This window comes from Anopheles moucheti, chromosome 2 (assembly GCF_943734755.1).
Source record: "Anopheles moucheti chromosome 2, idAnoMoucSN_F20_07, whole genome shotgun sequence".
Taxonomy (NCBI): domain Eukaryota; kingdom Metazoa; phylum Arthropoda; class Insecta; order Diptera; family Culicidae; genus Anopheles; species Anopheles moucheti.
The window spans coordinates 69,276,887-69,295,293 of NC_069140.1; the positions used below are offsets into that span (position 1 = coordinate 69,276,887).

The 18,407-nt window shown below is 40.9% G+C and overlaps 1 protein-coding gene across 1 annotated transcript in view; it reads left to right on the top strand.

Moving 5' to 3' along the window:
* LOC128298232 (uncharacterized) overlaps window positions 1–18,407 on the top strand; it is a 28,332-nt gene that overhangs the window by 7,067 nt on the left and 2,858 nt on the right. The window contains exons 2-3 of the mRNA XM_053033979.1: window positions 16,072–16,412; window positions 16,925–17,096. Of these exons, the coding sequence (XP_052889939.1) occupies window positions 16,072–16,412; window positions 16,925–17,096 (513 nt within the window). The remainder of the gene's footprint in view (window positions 1–16,071; window positions 16,413–16,924; window positions 17,097–18,407) is intronic.

Below are 18,407 nucleotides of genomic sequence, written 5' to 3' on the forward strand. Positions count from 1 at the left end.
AAAGGTTGATGAAAAATAATCAAAATTTTAATGTTGTAATGTTAACCATTAAAAATATAAATTTAAATAAAGTATTTAATTAGGTATTTACGAATACAAATTCAAAGTTCTTAACGCCATTTATGGATTGGATTTACGCTGCCAAATTGTGGGTTTACGGTTGCAAAGTAATTGTTGATGACGACATTTAGCGGATTTACTATGACCGATTGGCTGAGTATGAATACTGGATTACTACAGGAAAAATTTATTTGTTGTTTACAAGGTTATAAAATGCCAAGGTTGAACGATTATAACGGGTTTTTGATTAAAGTTTGTCATGCGGTTGCACGATGCATCACTTTTACATGAAACTTTACAGATATGGAAATCAATTGTGACTGAATATTTCTATGGACTTTCTTATGCCTAAGCCGTCAATTATTGATATTAAAATTCTTACTTTAAAATTCGAATTTATTACATAATTTGATAATATTACTTGTTCAGTTCATATTACAGTTCAGAATCGTCAATTATTGAAATCATTCTTACATTAAAATTTGAATTTACTACACAATTTGATATTATTACTTGATAGACTGAAGTTACCATACAGCTTGTCATTAATTTATTTCTGTTTCCTATGGAAAGCATACCGCTTGCTCTAGAGAGCTCAAGTAATGAACACACTAATTCCACTCCCAACATTTTTGCGTTCGTTCTATGGATTTTCTCGCTGTATCTGTGGCAGTACAACACTTTAGCTGTAACTTCGGCCAACCCCGTTTCCATGCTGCTTATCAAGTCAATTTATTAAATTTAATTGGCACATTTAAGCTCATTTCCGGGTGTGCTAGCATACGAACAGCGCACACTATCACGCAGTAGGTGAATTCTCGCACCACCACGATGGAAATACGTAGAAAATGATGCAAAGCAGCATTGGTGGAACAGTTTTTACCATAAACTTATCGCCCGGAGCGGACCCAAGAGGTACGGTGGTCAAGTGAACTCGCACGACTGCACTTTGGATGTGAAGGGAAGGATGCAACATGAGTGGACATAATTCAGTTCGCATCTCGATACGTGTGCACACTTCTATGGTTTTGCAGTGAAGTGAGAAATGTGGAATTAATTTAAAATTTATTTTAAAAACATACTCCCATTACCATTGCAACGTGCATTACAATGTAATCATGTTTCTACTGCTGATATCGTGCTTGCCGCAATTGCTGGAACATTCATCGCTTCAATTTTATGGCTTGTGCAAGGTGTAACCTTTGTACAAGTTGTAGAGAGATTTATTTTTATTTCAAACTTTTCTGTTATGGCGTGTTATGTAATTATTACTTCATAACATGTTAGCATAAGCGCTGTGCTACTGTTGTTCATTTATCCTTTAACATTTATGCGATAATTCTTTTCAAAAGTTCTTTATCTTTTCTAATTCAGTGCCTATATTTGTTACTATAATAATTGATGCTATAATTTATTTAATATTCGATTTCATTTAAAATCTATATTAAATTAAATTAATCATTTAACTAAATAAATACTATTAATTAAAATTTAAATAAGCGTACCTTTCATCTTTCTTCTTCTTTATTGACACATCCTCAAGACCTCAAAAATCTCTAGGCCTGCCATATCTGGCTCATCTGCCATATCTTATTCATTCGATGCTGGATACTCAGTCCTGCGTACAGAGGATTGGTCTGGATGGTATTTTTGATCCGGTTCGTAAGTGTGAAGACCGGCGCCTGTACCATGATGCCTCCGGGCCGCCCCTTTCGTCTTGCACACATTGTAAATAGTTTTTCCCTTGAATGCCAGAGACTATTTCAAAAGTAATGAGCCTTTTTGAAATAAAACAAGTCAGAGATAAGTACAAAAGTTGGTACGAGTTGTTTGCAATGCAGTTGTTCGATTTTGATAATACGGCAAAATCCGTCATAATGAGAGTATCTCTACATAAAATTAACGAATCTTTAGTGATGTTCGGAGTAAGCACCTCATCCATTAATAGATTTGCATAGATGAGTCTGACCAGCCGGGAAGGCGTCCTTTGTTGGTCCTTTCATGGTCGATACTCTTAATGGTTGTTTTGACATTCCTTTGGATGTCCTTCCTATTTAGCGCTTCTTGTTCAACAGCTAAAAAGAAGATGTTATAGTTTCAAAAAGAATCTGGTTTTTAGAGATGAGGATCCTCGCCGAGTTGAATACGGCCAAGTTAATCGCTTACGAGGAGCGCGCGCTGGGCGCCTCCATCGTGCCGTGCAGAAAACTGAAATCAGAAACTCGATCTAATGATTTACAACGCTTTGAATTGCTCCAGACATCGAACCACATGCTGAACGGGTCGCTGACGAGCACTTTCCTGGTAGGCCATGAGTAGGGCATCCTCATCACGTACAGTTATTGTTTTTTTTACGATCTTCGCCACAGATGTCCAATGCCTGCTCCACCAAACAGTACAATATTCTCTCCGCCAAAGATAATGTGCGTGTGATTAGTGTTCTCAGCCTTTATCGAATAAGACTCATGGCCATGGAGAACTACCGAACGAATCAGAATGCGATATATACGGATTTTTACGGATTATCTTCGTACATGCCGTAAACAACTGTACCAGATTCTCAAGAAATGTGTACTTGTTACATTATGTTCCAAAGTTGGGCCTTGTCCAGTCCGATCTATGGTATATGCCTTCAATTCATTGAAAAAAATAGTGCTTAGGGAACTGTCCACCTTGTTCTAGCTTAATAGCTTCCAAAACTTCGGCTTGATAGGTCGGATTCTGAAGAAATGAGTGGCAAGATCTACAAGTTTAAAGTAGAGAATTCGGGGCAGGATTTCGTAAGCGGCATTTTGGACTACGATGGCTCAGAAGTTGGCCAGATCAGATAATTATCAATCGTTTGAAACGAAAAACCTGACGCGACGAACGAAGCTGAGACTATAAAGAACTCAACCAGTTCCAGTACTTTGACGGCCCTGTGGCATGTTGGTAGCGGCGCCGGTTTTCACACGAGCGGACCGGATCAAAATCCTATCCGAACCAATCCCCCGTAGCAAGGACTGACTGTTCGGCTACGTGGTAAAATTAGTCTATTAAGCCAAAAATGGCTATCAATGACCTATAGAGTAGGTCGTTACGTCAAGAAGAGAGAGAAAGAAAACAGAGATAGAGAGAAAGAGAGTGAGAGAGAAAGAGAAAGAGAGAGAAAGAGAGAGAGAGAGAGAGAGAGAGAGAGAGAGAGAGAGAGAAAGGGATAGTTCCAGTACGCACATACGACTCTTGAGACATGGACTCTGTCCAAAACCTGACGAAACCCTCTTCAGTAGCCTCGTTCGAGAGAAAGATGTTCAGAAGGATATTTGGTCTCGTATGTGTGGAAAGACAATGTAGGAGTACCTACAATGACGAGCTTTATGAGGTGTACGGCGAACATATTGTTGTACAACGAATGAGACTCACCAGCCTCCAGTTGGACTGGATGTGTCAGGGGTACGATACCGTACCACCCAACCCGTAAAGTACTTTTAGGTCATCCACAGGTCTTTTAGGACAGAGTAGGTATAATGTACCCAATTTGAGGTGGAGTGATGGCATTGATACGTCCGCCAGAAAAGATGCAATAATGAATAGGCTGATGATGACGCTAGACTGTGAGCGATTTAGCGGACTCCTGCAGCAAGCCCAGATCCAGGATTTTGTACTCCACATCAAAAGGCTCTAAGATAATCAAACAAATTCTTCAGGCTGCAGCGACCTAGATTCATTTCACCTGCTCTCGATGGTTTTGACAGACTATGCCGTCTAAAATCTTTAGTTTTCCAGCTAAATCTATCAACCGACCAACGAATTTTACATTCGTTCTTATAATGAAGTTATGCACTGTGTAAGGCAAAAATTAATCTAGCTCGAAAAGAGAGCCGTATGTATTTGTTCGAACGGTGACATGGAAGGAACGTATGCAAGAAATGTTCGCGTATGCATTTTCGAAGCACGACTACAAAATCAAAACTATTCGCTGCATCCGTATAGCGCATGGATCGGAACCACACGTCCATTATGTAGATTACATTCAATTATTTTATTTTATTACCTTTTAACGACATTGCGGCGATGATGATGGTGATGATGCTGGGATATAATCCCTTTCGCCCATTCCATCTTCGTGCCTGCTGGCATATTATAATTTAACTGCATTGCATCAAGTTTTGAGCGTTACCGTGGCTGTACCGGTCACCGGAACGGGCATGCTTTACCACTCCACGCAAAAGCTGCACTCCCTAGCCGTGGTACGGTTCCAAGCAAAAGCTGCAATTAATTTCCAATAACATATTTAACATACAATTCCCATCATTCGCGCTGCGAGCAACGGGCGGTGCACATTCCATACCCTAATCAAAAGTATGGGCCTTTGTCAGGACCGTCGAAAACATGGTTCATCCATTTCGATCGATTTTCACCTCCAACCGCCAACCGGGCTTTGGTGAACGCTACGCAAAACGGGACGCAACCTTACCGGAGGTCACCTAATCCAATAATCGTTATTATTGCAAAACACTTTGCGAACGGTTTAATTAGCTCCGACAATTCCAACGCGGCCCAACAGCAGCAGGCATAGGGATTCATTAAAATGTGTTGTGCTTAATGTGTTCGGGATGGTGGTGCAAAACAGCTTACGCTGCTGTTGGCGTCATGAAAACACGCCGGCAAAGCATCTCCGTTTGGGGTTAGCGCTCCAAACCTCATCATTCGCCCCATGGCGGAAGGTACAGGTAAGCGGGAGGGATGGAATAATATAAATTCCAAGAACGATCCAAGGGGTTGACATGAACGGGGTGTAAACGTAGAGAACGGAAGTGGGATGGGAGGGTGTTTTGGGGGGGGCAAAAGCTAAACTTTGAATGAGTCCCGAATGACTTCTTCCCCCACAGGAAGAAGCACTTTCGAGAACGACAGTACAGCGCGTGAAAGCATAGTCGATTAACATAGCGGCGGAGAAATAAATGCTTTCATCATACTTTGGCGTAGCAATCCGGTACGCTACAGTGTTGGAAAGCGTTGGTGTGGACGGCGTTGAACTATGTTAGTACTTCATCTTATAAATTGCTTTCAAGAAGCATAAACTAAAATATTTCAACCATCGCTGACACTAAACATGTTTATTATAGCTTTTCACCGATGTTTAGATATGTTGCTATAAAAACTGATTGGGTATATTGGTATGGAAAAAAATGGAAAAGATTACTCAGCTTTAGGACAGCTTGTAAAAACACCCTTTGAAATTGCGTTTCGATTTTCATAATTCACTTCTTGTACAAACACTTCTGCGCTTATCTGTGCTCAGCACAGTATGATGAATATCCATCAGTGGACCGAGTCGAGAACATCCACTTTCTTGCCACAATCCCAAACCCAGCAGTATTCCTTCGACGATGGCGGGCACACAACGGGGGCAACACTTAGTAGACGATGGACAAAACAAAGCAGTGACGAGAGGAAAAAAAACAAGAACTTACTCTCGGCTACCGGGTGACTATGGATGGGTGGGAAAGTTTTTGAGATTTTTGTTTGCGATAAACTAAAGCTTAGGCGGATGCTCGTGATGGTGCTTTTAGCGTGCCGTGCTGCTAGTGCTGCTGCGCTACGCTAGGCAAACTATGCATCGGAGCATTGGCCGGAAAGTGGTAAAAGAAATTTGCCTATCTCATGCCTGCACGTGCCCGCGTTACGATCGGATGGTAACTTTCGACTGTTGCGATCTAGCGGGAAGTGGCTCGCCCATGGATGCGGTGCGGATTGGCAACCCCTTGAAAAGAAGCGAGTGCGTCAGCTTAAGACAATAAAAGGAATCGTTTTCTTTCCTACGCCCTTCGCAACTGTGTGGGTTAGAGTTTGTTTACTTTTGCTAGCCAATGTTTACTATCGTACAATTTGTGCTATTTCTGCCCATTTCCTTACGTCCCACGGCCGGGCTGGCCAGATATCGCAGCAGATAAGCAATGAAGTTTTTTTTCGGTTTCCTTCCGCTATACATGACAAAAAGGCAATCTTTTTGAACATGATTTATTTTATTTTATTTATCATCTACTCATAACGCACATTTTGACTTTTTTTTCAAAATATTTGAAATTGTTTATAAATCCTTTTTTAATAAAAACAGATGATCGTTTCAATGAATACGGGTAGAAAATGCGACCCTCATTTTGGGTGCTATAATCATTTGAAATAAATACGTACGGCAATGAACAAAGACGGACACATGATGGTGGAAATGAATTTATGTCAGATTTTATGTTTTGTACTGTAATTTTATGTGTATGATCAGTTGTTTGAAATGCTCATCTTCTTTATTTGTTATAATAATCTTTCAGATTTATGATTCTGAATGAATCTGAATCTCTATTCTAAAGATTCATTACTCCTCAAAGATTCATAGATTTATGAACCTATCTGGAAACATGATTTTAAAATTGTTTTTATCCTTAATGTTTCTGAAATAGAATTCGTTTAAACAGATGAAATAGGAATGAGCGCTGCGTTAGTTAACGATAAACTTAAACTAAAAAACAAATAAACTTAATAATAAACTTAAAAGTAATATAAAATACGTAACATAAAATTTAGTTTTTAGTTTTTTAAAAGCAAAACCGATAAGTATCATTGAGTATGATATAATTCAAAGATGTTGAACCTAATTACCAAGAATTAATATTCACAAAACAAATTTCAAAATTGCATTTGTTTAAACAGTTTTGTTCGAAAAAGTTGTACGCTTTATTTTATCTGTTTAAACTATGTTATTTCACATATCATAAGCAAAAAATAACAAAAATTATAGAAATCAAATTTTCCGAGAGATTGAGAGATGAATCTATAAGGATTCAAGAATCTCTGAGAATTCATGAGGAACTAGAAAGTTAGAAAAGCATATACCAATACATTTCCCTTTGTATCCAGTTTACACATCGTGGAAATGGTTTAGAGACCATGCATGAAGCCAGTAAACTTGCCTCAGGCCTGCATAAGAGCAGTGCAAAGCATCTTCAAAGCTAAAAAACATTAGGACAGACTCCATTTCATCGTTCAATCAATATTTGACCACTTTTAGGTTACCAGTGCGAAACTGACATCGAAAGATTAATCCTACATCGTTAATCGAACAAAACTGCCAGTTTGTTGTGCAGAAAGGCCAGTAAAACATAAAAGCCAGAACAATTAAGATGGCCAGGACACAGTGTTGGTCACCAGTCCCGATATATACCCAATTAAAAATCATTCGAAAGTACTCTGGACTAGGTGGTTAGGAAAAGCTTTTGTCGGCCATAAATTAAATGGAAGAAGCAATGAAAGAAGAAGGTGGTTAAAACTCATTCTGCCTAATGGCTATTTGAGTAAACTCGTTGCCACGAGGACTAGAAGTAGTAATAGTTGCATTCTGACATCCGACCAAGCGCTACTTTGATCTCTATATCCCTTTTCTCCTACAAATACAATACGAATACTTTTTGTGCATGTAAATAGTTGAATTTTGATTTTTTGTGCTGTTATCATTGTTATTGAACTTTTTTACTTCTCTTTATTGAACTGAAAGTATACATTTTTTATTCAGTTATCACACCCTAACATTAGATTTACTGTTCCATGCCTAAAACTTCCATAACTCATCGTTTTGTGTGAAATTCGCGTATAGAAGAATACTTGTTGGGTTCATTGTAGTTAGTCCATCATCAGAATAAATGAAATTTACAAATCTTGAACTCAGATTGGCGTGTGCTTTAGATACTTTTTAAGAAGTAATCCATCCTTTTCTGTTTGAACATGACGTACTAGTTGGATTTGGATTTGGGAAAAATATAATCAGTATGCGTATATAACCGCCATATTGAACATTGCTTCATAAAGCCACATACAAAATTACTAACTAACCTTTCTGCTAATGTATATATTATTTTCCAAACTGCAATTATATGTGTTACAATTTTCCCTGTTTTCATGGTTTATGGAACTATTAGACCCCGTAACCGGTTTCAAGTCATATTTTCATTAACTGGAATAGAATTCACAAAAGGTTTAGATTGTATAGAATCCGTCCAGCTGCGATGAGTAAAAAAACTCGTTTTTAATGTTTTTTTGAAATTCTATGTGGTTCGGTTCTATGACGTTCTGGTTGCCATGCTTGAAAGCATTCCATTTTGGTTGAAGTATTATTCAGAATATTTCCTGTTGTTGTTGCATGGAATTTAATTCATTCCTGAGTATATTGGAAAGTGTTTAAAGTTACTGAACTTTAGTGTATTAAACATAGTGCAATCCTAGGGAAGAGTACAATGAAGAGAATGAGTAGTGAATGGATGAGAGCCAATGGGTGGTGAAGATTGGACCGACGATGAAGAAGGTTGTGCATGTTAATATAAAACAACGTGTTAACTGTGTTGCATAGAAATATACATATGTCAGCACTTGCTAATGTAATCTCTGTATTTATCTCGATAATCATTTCCTAAAATTTAAGTCCTAGTTTGAGGTATCAAGGGTGTTTCTTATGGAAGTTCTTTCCTGGATCGTGACACTAACAGTAGCGTTACATGACTTTTCTAATAACTAAAGGAAAGTAACACTTATTATAAAAGGCTTTGGTTTTATCCCTCAAGGAGTTAACTTATATCATTAACATCATATCACTTTTATTTGCAACTGTCTGATATGTCTGACGAATGCAGTTTTTTTGTATTTTTAACGGTTTTACCGTGCATCGGATTGTCGGATAATATGTTTGCTTTTTGTTCGTCATATTTTTCAGATATTTCCACAAAAAAAATCCAAATAATCGCAATTGATGATTTTACATAATCCCGCAATATCATTTTGAGTTCATACTATCTTACTCATTGAAATTAAATCCTCTAAGCCGATTTAGGGTGTAGCCTAGGGTCTAGCTGTTTAAATTTCCGTTTGCCCAATGAAAAGAACTTAAATCTGAATTTTTTTAGATGTTTTTGTGAATAATTTATATAAAGTTGTGTAAATTACATTTAAAACAGAAAATGATCACTTTTTAACCCTTAATCTCGTCAAGAAATACTCTTATCGAATACTTATTTAATTATCCGGCGCTGATACAGCTTCGCGGTCTAAATCTGCTGCAGGAGTCCTCTAAACCGCTCACGGTCGTCTGTCAATCTATTATTATTATCTCTCAAAGTATATGATCGTACAATTTCCTGACGTTGATATCTACGTTAAGGTACAGAAAACTCTTATTTTTTACAATGCATTCACGTGAATAAGAGGAATTCGGGAGCGAAACGTTTAAAAAAACCATTCCTTAAAAATTTATTTAATTGTACAAAATAAACACATGCATGTTATGTACATTGGATAACATAAAACGAACAGTAATGAAACAAACGTTTCAAGTTCGTTGAAGAAACCATTACACTGAAAAGCAAAACAAACATCTTTCCCATAGAACTACATCGAACTTCGTCCGCTTTATTTCCCCTGCTCGCTATTACAAACCCATGGGATCGCTTTTCCTACCAGTTTGCAAAAGAAATACCGAATGGAAACTATCCTTTCTTTAGCCCGATGACGCCGTACGAGATTTCGCAAGTCTGTAGAACGGTTTCTTACCACAACCGGGCGGGCTGGCAGACTCGGTGCGACAGGCGTCGGAGGGCAGTAGAATTTCAATAAAGGCTAACATGTCTCCTATTTCCTCCTCCGGTGGTCGGCTGCTGGCCGTGGAATTCAGCTTTACCCAGCACGTCCAGGCCGGGAATAAAGCCGCTTCACGTTGACTGACGAAAATAGGGGGAAAGGAAAAGTTACCGGCTGCCGCAATCATGGCGGTATCGCAACGAACTGTACAAACTTTATTTGAGCTTGAGCCAACCACCGAGCGTCATCCACCGGCTCAAGACTGCCCCGTAACGACGACGCCAGTCTGCTTGAGCCCGGCCTTTTTTGGACCACAACCAGCAGCTAAGCTCGTCTTCCTGGTCTTTCTGGTGTATATGCAAGCAGTTGCGCTTGAGTGTTCGGAGCTTCTGGAAAGCTTCTGTTCACACTATGCTTGATTTTCCATTTCCGCTCGCAAACACAAGAAGGAACAAACAAGAGGAAAAAATCCTTTCCACCCGTGAATGAAGATGATGTGTGTGTATGTGTGTAGCGATCGGACATAAATAAACCATCTTTTGCTGCGTCTACCCCGGTCAAGCCGGTAAGGGTCGCCACATAAATAGATGAAAGGCCAGTGCAACAGAGGGTTTGTCGGGCGTCGGGTTTATTTTCTTTCTTGCCACAACCGTTACGCCATCTTTCTGATTTGCCGGTGGTGAACGGTAGGTGGGTGAGGTAGCCTGAAGTGAATGGTTGATAAAATAAACATACCCTCCACTACTTGCTGCCACGACTACTAGTCTACCGCTTCTTGGTTAGTGATGTCGGATACATATCAGCCTGTCCGCCTGAATCCTGCAACGCAGGATAATAAAAAAAATCTTAGAAATGAAGATACGGATCGGCTTCCTTGCTTGGTTGGGACGAAAACCAAGAAAAAAAATCCTACGTATAAACCAAACCATTCTTCAATGTTGCCGCTGGGAGGTGTGGATTTTTATTTTCAGCTCCCGAACCATCGGGTTCCTTGTTTGCCCTTCCTCACCCACCCCTATTTATCCCTCCGGAGCAATTCTGTCTGGAGCTGAAAGACTTTAACCTGGATCCCTCTTCACACACGGAACACACGGACCTACCATCCGAAAGGGTCACTGGCCGTCATTTTTGGGGGGAAAACGGTGCATCGCCCGGAATGAATGAGAAATGGTCGGAAAAATTGCCCCTACCGGCCTTTCAAAAATCAAGTGATTCTCAGCATAGAAAAAAAATACAAAACAAAAAAAGGTTAAAAGACATGATCTCTCGGTACGTGTGTGTGTGTCTGGAATGTGTTTTCTTTATTGTTGTTGTTGTTGTTGCTTCCGTTCTCTTGGGATAGTATTCGACCCGGTCCGGCCACCGTACACATTTGCACATTCCGGGGCAAAGTCAGCAAATTGAATTCGTGTGGGCAAAAATTATCCCTCCATAAACTTTTTTTTGTTCTCTCGCTCTGTTAAAGACCCTTTGAACTTGTTTCTTTGATATACCCGTGGATGGTGCGGATTTTTGCGTGCTCGTAGTCCCGAAAACATGGAACCCCGGGGTGTTGGTTACGCTGTTTCCACATGGCGTTTGTAAATATGCGCTAGCGCTTTGCCACGCATTTTCCTGTTGGGCAGAATTTTATTTTGCGAATGTTTCGGAATTAGTATTCCCGATTGTCGATTCGATTCCCAGTTCCCGAAATTGAAAGTTCATCAAATATTTAGCCCACACCTTCCCGAGCTGGTGTGGTCATCGAAAGACGGGTGGAAACTCTGGGGAATTGGGTTAAGGATTTTTTTTTTGGTTTTATTATTTATTCAAATCAATCATATTATGCAATGTAGTTGGGTTGATTGGAGTCCGTAAAATTCATTGATATGCCGCACAGATGGCACTTGATTGTGTATATTGGTTAGTTTGTTGGTTGTGTTAAGTCAGAATTATATTTTGCTTAAAAATGTTGTTCATTTTACCACGTAGAATGCTTTAATACTACTTGGTGAAGAAGTTTAACAATCGTTTCCATTAATGAATAAAGTACCCATAAATATAATAAGTATAATAAGTAAGTTTATCCAATATGGGAATTATCCATAAATATATCACCTTTACTGCATTTCCTTTTTTTGTTCCTATAGTGTTATTGAAATGATTTTGTTTTCATTTTATCTCGCTTCCTTCAATCAACGTGCCGTCAAAATTGTGAATATTCATTAACTAAATACACTTCTGTGGTTGGTCACGAATCTTGGCACAACTTCTGTACCTTTTTTTCCAACGCCAGCTTCAGCCTAAACTTTTCGCCAACTGCCCGGTTTTCTGCACCATTTGCAGCGTTTTCAAAATTGCCGCGGTTTTTTTTTGTTGCCGCAAAAATTATTTTCAATCAAACCTCAACCCTCACTTGACCGTACACTGCCCCAAACAGTTTCCCCCCGCGTTCTTCCAGTACTTTTTGATCTTCAAAATTAACACCGCTAAAAGTTGCTTACGAACCATCGCAGCTTATCAAAGTTATCCGTATAGTGCAAGGGGCAGACGGAGAGGGTTTTGTTTTGTGTCTCAAAAACCAAACCACAAGCTGCCAATTGTTTGGCCAGAACTTTGTGAGGCGTAATTTGATGTTTGTGGTGAAAAATGGGACAGTTGTTCTGTTGCCGAAAGGGAGTAATGCAGATCAGAGAAAGATTAGTATAATTCGTATTTGTTATTTGTTATCAGCATCTCTTTGCAAATCACTGACAAACTAAATAATTGCTCGCCAAATTTAGCTCAGTTTTTCAAAGTAAAAGTGCTTCAAGCAATTATAGTTTCACTACTTGCTTGATCTAACGTTTCGTGAGAGGTATCAATTTCATTACGGATCACTTGTTTTTTGTTTTGTTTAAAGTATTATTATTTTTAGGACAATTGCTCACAGAAAACATGCACCGGTAATCTCTGCCATCGTCGTACATTTCACCCGATGGAGACGCCTGGTGGCTGCTATAAAACAAACAATGCCGATATCTTACCGATACGGATCACCGGCATAGTGCAGCGTTTGCATTCTATCCGCACCACGACCCAATCCGGTCACTCGTTCGTGCTGCATCGGGCATCGGTTCCAGTGGACGGTAAAGTGTAAGCCGACCATACCATATACAACCGGCCCCAAAAACCCAGCCATGACAACTTTGACCCACTTGACCGCTTGCTGCAGTTGGTGGTGTGGAATGAAATTGAATTAAACTTTCCACCTTCTGCACGTTCGGCTTCACTCTCCCGCGCATTCACTGCCCGCTGCGAATGTCTGACTACCGGCCCTGGTCGGGTCACGATATCTCTCTAGCGCCCGGGACGCTGTGCAATACAGTAAGTTTATCATGCATTTTTGCCAATTCCCTGAACAAGCAACGGCCCGATGGGAAGCGAAAGCGAATCCGGACGGCCAGTCGAAAATGCAATGACTGTACATCGTATTGATATTGCTTTAATTGCACTAAAAGCAAGCATGGCACGGGATGGCTAAAGTTGAGTGGTCCCCGGTGGTGGTTGTTTTCCATTTGCAGCACACGGGCAGGCACGCCCGGGTGAAAGCCATTCGCGTCCAGGCGCAAATCACTATTGCATAAGCTTAACAGGTGGGCTGATAATTGTTTGGCCTATGACAGTAAAACACTTTTTTTTGGCCAAATTATTTTTTTGTATTCAACATACGTCCCTTCAAGGGCAATACACCAATTATAGCGGTCTTTAAATTTTTCGATACCCTTTTTGTAGTAGTATTTGTCCTTTGCCTCAAAAAAGGCCTCAGTTTCGGCGAACACCTCTTTATCCGACGAAAATTTCTTCTCAGAGGACATCTTTTTGGGATCTAAGAATAGGAATTAGTCACTGAAAGCCAGATCTATGAAATACGGTGGGTGGCGAAGCAATTCGTAGCCTAATTCATGAGTTTTTGCCATTGTTTTCACTGGTTTGTGGCACGGTGCGTTTTCTTGACGAAACAAAACTTTTTTTTCTTCAAATGCGGTCGTTTTTTGGCGATTTCGTCCTTCAATCGCTCCAAAAATTTGATGTAATAGTCGCTGTTAATGGTTTTTCCTTTTTAAAGAAAGATTATTAAGATTATTCCTCGCAAATCCCAAAAAAATTGACGCCATAACCTTGCCAGCTGATTGTTGCGTTTTCCCCCGCTTTGGAGCAAGTTCATCGCGTCCAGTCCACTCGAATGACTGTCTATTGGACTTTGGAGTGAAGTGGAGAAGCCAAGACTCATCCACAGTAACATACTGACGCAAAAATCCGGATTTATTTCTCTTAAACAGCTCCAAACTCTGCTCCGAATCATCAACTTGTTGTTGCTTTTGGTCAGATGTGAGCTCGCGCGGCAGCCATTTTGTACAGAGCTATCGCATATCCAAATACTCGTGAACGATATGTCCAACACGTTCCTTAGACATCTTTAGGGTGTCAGCTTTCTCGATCAGCTTCACATTATGGGTGTTCTTAATAATTTTGTGATTTTTTATAATGTTTTCGTCAGTAACCACCTCTTTTGGGCGTCCACTGTGTTCACCACCGTCAGTGCTCATTTCACCACTTTTAAATTTAGTATACCAGTATCTGATGGTTGATTTTGGTAGAGCAGTGTCCAAAGACTCTTCATCAAGCCAATTTTTGGCTTTAATTATATGTTTCCCTTCAAAAACTAATATTTTATCATCACGCGAAATTCCTTCTTTTCCATGATTACTCAAAGCACAAAAGTTGCGTGACACAAAATGCTCTAGCTCATTAGGTTGTGGCCCGAGTGCTGTCAAATTTGGACAGAATTCCTTTGAAGGTTGGTACAAACGAAATATGATATGGATAAAAATCTTCTAGCGCGATAAATGTGTTAGGCCAAACAATTATCAGCCCACCTGTTACTAGGCTTGGTGCTAGATGGAAGTGTAAGACGCTGCAAAGCGATGCAAATGAAAAATGATGCAATTGTAGCAGCGGAAAAAGCAGTTGTAAGAAAGGCAATAAAAAAAACGGAAGCATGTTGTCACTATTGGGGAAACTTCGAAGCATAACACGTTTGGGTGAAAACAAGAAAGAAAATAAATGAAGAAAATAAAGTACTACAATAGCAATGGAATTGAAATGAGCGCACGACGGACGGCAACGTTAGCCACCCACTAGAACAATGATCAATCATCTGTGCGGGAGCGTAAAACAAGTATCAAATTTCATTAACGAACCGACACTTGTCCATTGCACCGGGGCCGAATGGTGGTAATGGTTATGTGTTGTGTCCGTTTTGCTTTTATTCATCCCACGGTGACTACGTAATAAACAAGATGCTACACAGCACAGTAGATGAAGTGCACAATCGTTTCCTTTCGTTTTTCCTAATTCCATTTTCATATTCACGGTCCCGCTCCATTAATCGCGGTGGAGCGGGTAGAAAAGAACAGCACGAACAGCTTGTAAGGAACTGTGCGATACAGATACAGAGAAAAGGAAAAGCAACCGTCAGAGCTTTTTTTCTTGCCATCGGGCACGAACGGTACGCGCACCAACCAACAAAGGTACGCTTAAAACAGACCGGTAGCATAAGCAAAAGGAACGAGTTGAATGAAATATTCATGTTCTACAGCAATCGTCGTTGTTGTTTTTTTTATTCTTCACCCATTCTTTACCCTAGTGGGTGATCGAGGGAGGGGTGAGGGGGGAGTGGAGACGCTAAAAAGACGCGTGATAGTTACGTTTATGCTTTTCAACATCGCCACAACAACTTGCACAACAGCATGCTCGCAGCATACGGTTGTTGTACCTTTGTGTGCTACATCAATCTCATCGCCGAGTGAAACGAATTTTCATTTCACACCAGGCATTACTTGCCGGCGCTAAACTGGATCGCACCCTCCCACAGTGTACGGGGGCGTGTTGAAAGTCTCGCCATTTGCCAAAGTATGGCCTCGTAAAATCATTCGCTGTGACGGGTTTTCCTCGCACCACCGCACCACACACCCGCTAACATCCCGCAAAAGTCCGTCCGTGATTAAGATAAATGAATTTACATGCAAATGATGATGATTATTCCGCGTGACATCAGTATTGGTAGCTTTTGCTGGCGATGCAATCACTTCACCGGTTTATCCAGCAAGAGGCACACGGCGTGTGCTTTGGTGCGGGAACCGCTGTTCTGAGGGCGACGGTTGCAATGGTTGTATAAACCTGCTTAGTGTGGGCGAGCTTTACCAGCGGCTAAACGAATCTACCTCGCTTCCAAGCTGGAACCCCCTCCGCTGGAAGGTGGAGGGAATTGCATAAAATTATAATCTAACCACACACACACACACACACCCATCGGGACGGGCCTGGTACCACGGGTACCTGGCGCGTTGTTCTACCTGTGCTGAATCTGTGCCGCTTTCTCATTCGCAGCGTACCATTCCGTGCACATAACGAACCTAAACGTACCGAAGACGTACGTTCTCGATCGGAGCACTTACGATGCGGTCGGATCCGGCACACACCCGACGGTGCCGTACGGTGGCGAGGACGTTACCACAGGCCTGCCGATGACATCGACCACCGAGGAACATCGCCCCGTCATCGTGTCTACCGTGCCGGGCGAAATGAACTTCACCGATGCCGGCCTGAAGCCACTCATCATGGACTGTCAGTACGAGATTAAGGCACGCGAGTGTGGCTTCGTGCTCAAGTGGTACTTCAACAAGAAGCTCATCTACCAGTGGATACCGTCCCGGACACCGGTGGGAATGGTAAGAGCAGGGGCTCCTTGGCGTGTGAGTGAAGAAATACGGGCAGGCTTTGCTCTTCATTAACGTCGTCGATCATAAAACAGCATACTGTGAGCAGGTACAGTGTGGCTCAGACGGTGCTGCAGTGTGCCGAAGTTTGAATGATTACCCTTTAGCATTAACCAAAACATAGATGTGGTCTTATGCAATTAAAAAACATAGTCTGTACAGTTACGTGGTGATAAAGCAAATAGCGCCCGAATGTATGCTTTGCGCAGTACAAAATGATGTACTTTAAATTATTGTACGATCGATTAAAATTTCCTTTTAGCAGATTTTTCCTCTATTGCTTCAAGCCATTGCTCGCAGCCAATCTCTGCGACCATACTGTGCACGCACCCAGAGCAATCCATAATGCGAATTCCAGCAATTCCCGTGCACATTGACAGTAAGGTCGAACCGTTTCAAGCACTTCATGGCTTTCCAATGTTCATTTCCTTTCGGTGAACTGCTGCCCCTGCGACGCGTCACAGAACCAGTTTAAGAACGAGCTACAGACCAACTACTCGATGTCCGATTCCATCAACTACAAGTACCGTGCCTTGGTGATACGTAATCCGAAGCTGAACCACAGCGGCGAGTACATGTGCTCGGTGCAGACGTACGATTCGTTCGATCGGCGAATGGCACGGTTTCAGATTGTCGGTAAGTACTCCCATCCTTCCCACGCCGGCAGTCCTGCGATGTCTGTCATAGACGGAACGATTTCCCGTCCCGTACTTCTCCGGCACATCCGGCCAAAAGTCTCCGGTCGTCGGGATGGTAGATGTGATTCGATTAGGCCGGGGATGTAATTACCTTTCCTGAGGAATGTGCGTCGTATGCTTCGTAAACGTCAGCTGGCAGATCGTGTTGCGTTGTGCCATTTCACGTTGTAATCGCATCTATTGATTTACATCTTGGAATTTTACCCAGCGGCATGGAGGAATTGGGGTAGTAGGGTTTGTTCGAGGTATATTACGTTACTCCATGCGTTCCATCTGTTTGCTGCTATCGTGGTGGGCATCTATTTATAGTTTCCGATCTGTTTTACCGGATAAGAACAATTTACTGTGTGGAAGAAACTGTCTTATTTAAAATATTGACTACGATTTACTTAGTCAAGCCTTCAACAAATTGGTGATTTTTCTAGATAATGCTTCCGGTAATGTTATCGTTTCCCTAAAATAATTAACCAAACTTTAACTACATTTAAAATACCTCCGCGGTCGAATTTGGAAAAATGATAGAGCAGTATCCTGCTGGTTCCTTTTCATATTTGTCAGGTCATATTGATTATTCCGCAAGATCTCATACTCAGATTAAATTGTCTAAGGATTAAAATTAGTAATTAAACTCAACACACTAACATGCGCTTAGTTGTCAAAAAGATTCTATAATATGGTCTGTAATAGGTATTTTTTTTGAAACAGAAATTTGAGGTACAGCATAGTGCAACTGTCTTGATAATTATATGTCATAGAATCATTGTAGGTTGACTAGTTGGCACAATTTCATTGAGCCAGGTTCTAGGATATATAACTTTAATATAGTTATTTCCTTGTTATACTTAATTATTACGTAAACCGCTCACAGTTGTTAACAACCACGACTCGCTTACATGGCCAAATCATCAATCCATTTCTTAGAAAGTTGGACTAGGCCAACAACTACCCTTCGGCTGTATCCGAAGTCCGTCAGTCGAGCACCTTCTTGGAAGGGCTTTCCTCAAACAACTTTATCACGTGCTCCAATCGTCGTATCCAATCGAGGTACTCCACTTCCTAGACGGTCATCATCATGATTCAGAAGCTCTTACAGGCAGGCCAACTGTTCGCATAATTGATCCACAATCCAACTCATAATGTTACACAGTTGTACTTCAGACGTCGTCCACGAAGATGTACGAACATCGAGAGAAAAGCTAAAAGCCGTAGATGTCCCGGATGACACCTTCCAGTGCTATGTTGAAAAAAA